The following is a 2,403-nucleotide window of genomic DNA, read 5'->3' as shown; positions in this document are numbered from 1 at the left end:
AAAGATAACTGTCCAAAGCACAAACCCATTGGTGAGGAGAAATTAGGAGTCTCTTGAATCTACCAAACTCATTGCTAATTGTTGCTCAAATGAGAAATCCATGCAAAAACCCTCTCCTTGGGGTGCCTGGGGTGCCTGGCCTCTGCCATCAGCTCAGGTCATGATCCCAGGGTCCTGGGATCGAGCCCCACATCAGGTTCCCTGCTCAGCAGTGAACCTGCTTCCCTCTCTCACTCTCTGCCTGCCTCTCTGCCTACTTGTGATCTCTGTCTGTCAAATAAATAAATAAAATCTTACAAAAAAAAACCCTCTCCTTTTCTCATGCCCATTTCCTAATGTCATCTAATTGTAGACCCAGTTACAGACCACTAGCAATCTTTCATCATTTGGGACTGAAATTTCACTCCTATTCTTTGTCTCCAATATGTTTCCTCCCATGGAAATAAGAATAAGTGCATTACATGTTATACAAGCTTACCCCAAAGTAGCCACCCTTGTATATTTACTAAGTAAAGTCATGACATATTAACAGGTGTTAATAAACAAATTTCTGTTTAGAATCTTCCTGGAGGATCCCCAGTATTTCATCAAAACAGAAAAACATGTATGAAAAAAGCAAAAGAGTTTAAGTTTACTAAAGGAGAAATGAAAGGGAAATCATTATGGCACTTAAGTTTATTTAGGAAGAAACAATATGCAATTTATGCATTTTGAGATTGTATCTCATAGATAATGAATTTCTGCCCACTCACCCATTGTTGATTCAAAACTCAACCTAAATTAGGAACGGAGAGATCCCGTTGTCCTCACTACCACCTTCTGTTCAGTAGTCTCTGGATTCCTTGCTTGATCTCCTGAGTTCGAACTCCATAAACAATGGGATTGAGGGCTGCAGGGATGACATGGTGGAGGACATTGAGCAAGACTGGCACATCAGGGGAGACCTTCTTCTTCACCACATGAGTGAGGACAAAGACCAGAAGGATGGTGCTGAAGAAAAGGATAAGAATGAAGTGAGAGCCACATGTGCTCAGGGCCTTGGCCATAGCACCCTCTGCCTTGAGTCTCAGCACAGCTCGAAGGATAAGACTGTAGGAGAGGAAGATGAGGATGAGATCAGATCCTAGCAGTGTCCAGCCTCCGGCAAACTGGTAGAGGCGATTGATGGTGACATCATCACAGGAGAGCCTGGAGACAGACATATTGGCACAGATGCAGTTCTCAATGACATTTCTCCCACAGTAATGGAGTCGTGATGATAGAATGGGGATAGGCACTGTAGAAATAATATTCCTGGCCAAAATGAAAATGGCAGCCTTGGCTACAAATTGGTCAGTGATGATGGATGGGTATCTTAGTGGGTGGCAGATGGCCACATAGCGGTCATAGGCCATGACCATGAATGTGCAGGACTCCATGGCAAGGAAGCAATTCATGATGTACATCTGGAGGAAGCAGGCATAGAAGCTGATGGACTTGAGGTCAAACCAGAAGATGGCCAGAACCTTGGGGATGACGGTGAGGCAGAGCACAATGTCCAGTAGGGAGAGGATGCTGAGTAAGTAGTACATGGGTTCATGCAGAGAGGCCTCCACCTGGATGGTGATCAGAAGAATACTATTGGCTCCCATAGCCAGGAGGAAGAGGAGGCTGAGGGGCAGGGAGAAAAAAAGCTGCCAGCTGGGGGATCTGACCAAACAATTCAGGAGGAAGTCTGAAACCGCAATGGAGTTATTGCCATTTGGGTGTGCTATCATCTTTTGTCATGTATTTCTATAGTTTTCTTTTAGTGACCTGTAAAATTAAGGTAAAAATTATTTACGGACTCAAGATACATGAGTTTTTAAAATTTAAACTTTGTTTTATTTTTTCAGTGTTCTAGGATTCATTGTTTATGCATCACACCCAGTGCTCCATGCAATATGTGCTTTCCTTAATATCCACCACCAGGCTCACTCAAACTCCACTCACCTCCCCTCCAAAATCCTCCATTTGTTTCTCAGAGTCCACCATCTCTCATGGTTCTTCTCCCCTGTGATTTCCCCCACTCACTTCTCATCTTCTTTTTCCAAGGTACTCTGTGTTATTCCTTATGTTTCACAAGTAAGTGAGACCATATGATACTTGACTCTCTCTGCTTAACTTATTTCATTCAGCATAATCTCCTCCAGTCCCATCCATGTTGATACAAAAGTTGAATATTCATCCTTTCTGATGGAGGCATAATATCCCATTATATATATGGACCATATTTTCTTTATCCATTCATCTGTTGAAGGGTATCTCGGCTCTTTCCACAGTTTGGTGACTATGGCCATTGCTGCTAGGGACACTGGGGTACAGATGGCCCTTCTTTTCACTACATCTGTATCTTTGTGGTAAATACCCAGTAGTGCAATTGCA

At 43.1% G+C, this 2,403-nt stretch overlaps 1 protein-coding gene across 1 annotated transcript; it reads right to left on the bottom strand.

The window, feature by feature from the left end:
* Window positions 1-809: 809 nt before the first annotated feature.
* LOC131821674 (olfactory receptor 56A3-like) lies at window positions 810-1,757 on the bottom strand. Its single transcript, XM_059157936.1, has one exon. It carries the CDS (start codon window positions 1,755-1,757, stop codon window positions 810-812), a length of 948 nt encoding a protein of 315 aa, XP_059013919.1.
* Between the last annotated feature and the right edge of the window lie 646 nt (window positions 1,758-2,403).

The sequence above is a fragment of the Mustela lutreola genome, chromosome 1 (genome assembly GCF_030435805.1).
Source record: "Mustela lutreola isolate mMusLut2 chromosome 1, mMusLut2.pri, whole genome shotgun sequence".
NCBI lineage: Eukaryota > Metazoa > Chordata > Mammalia > Carnivora > Mustelidae > Mustela > Mustela lutreola.
This window is presented reverse-complemented; position numbering and strand designations above follow the sequence as displayed.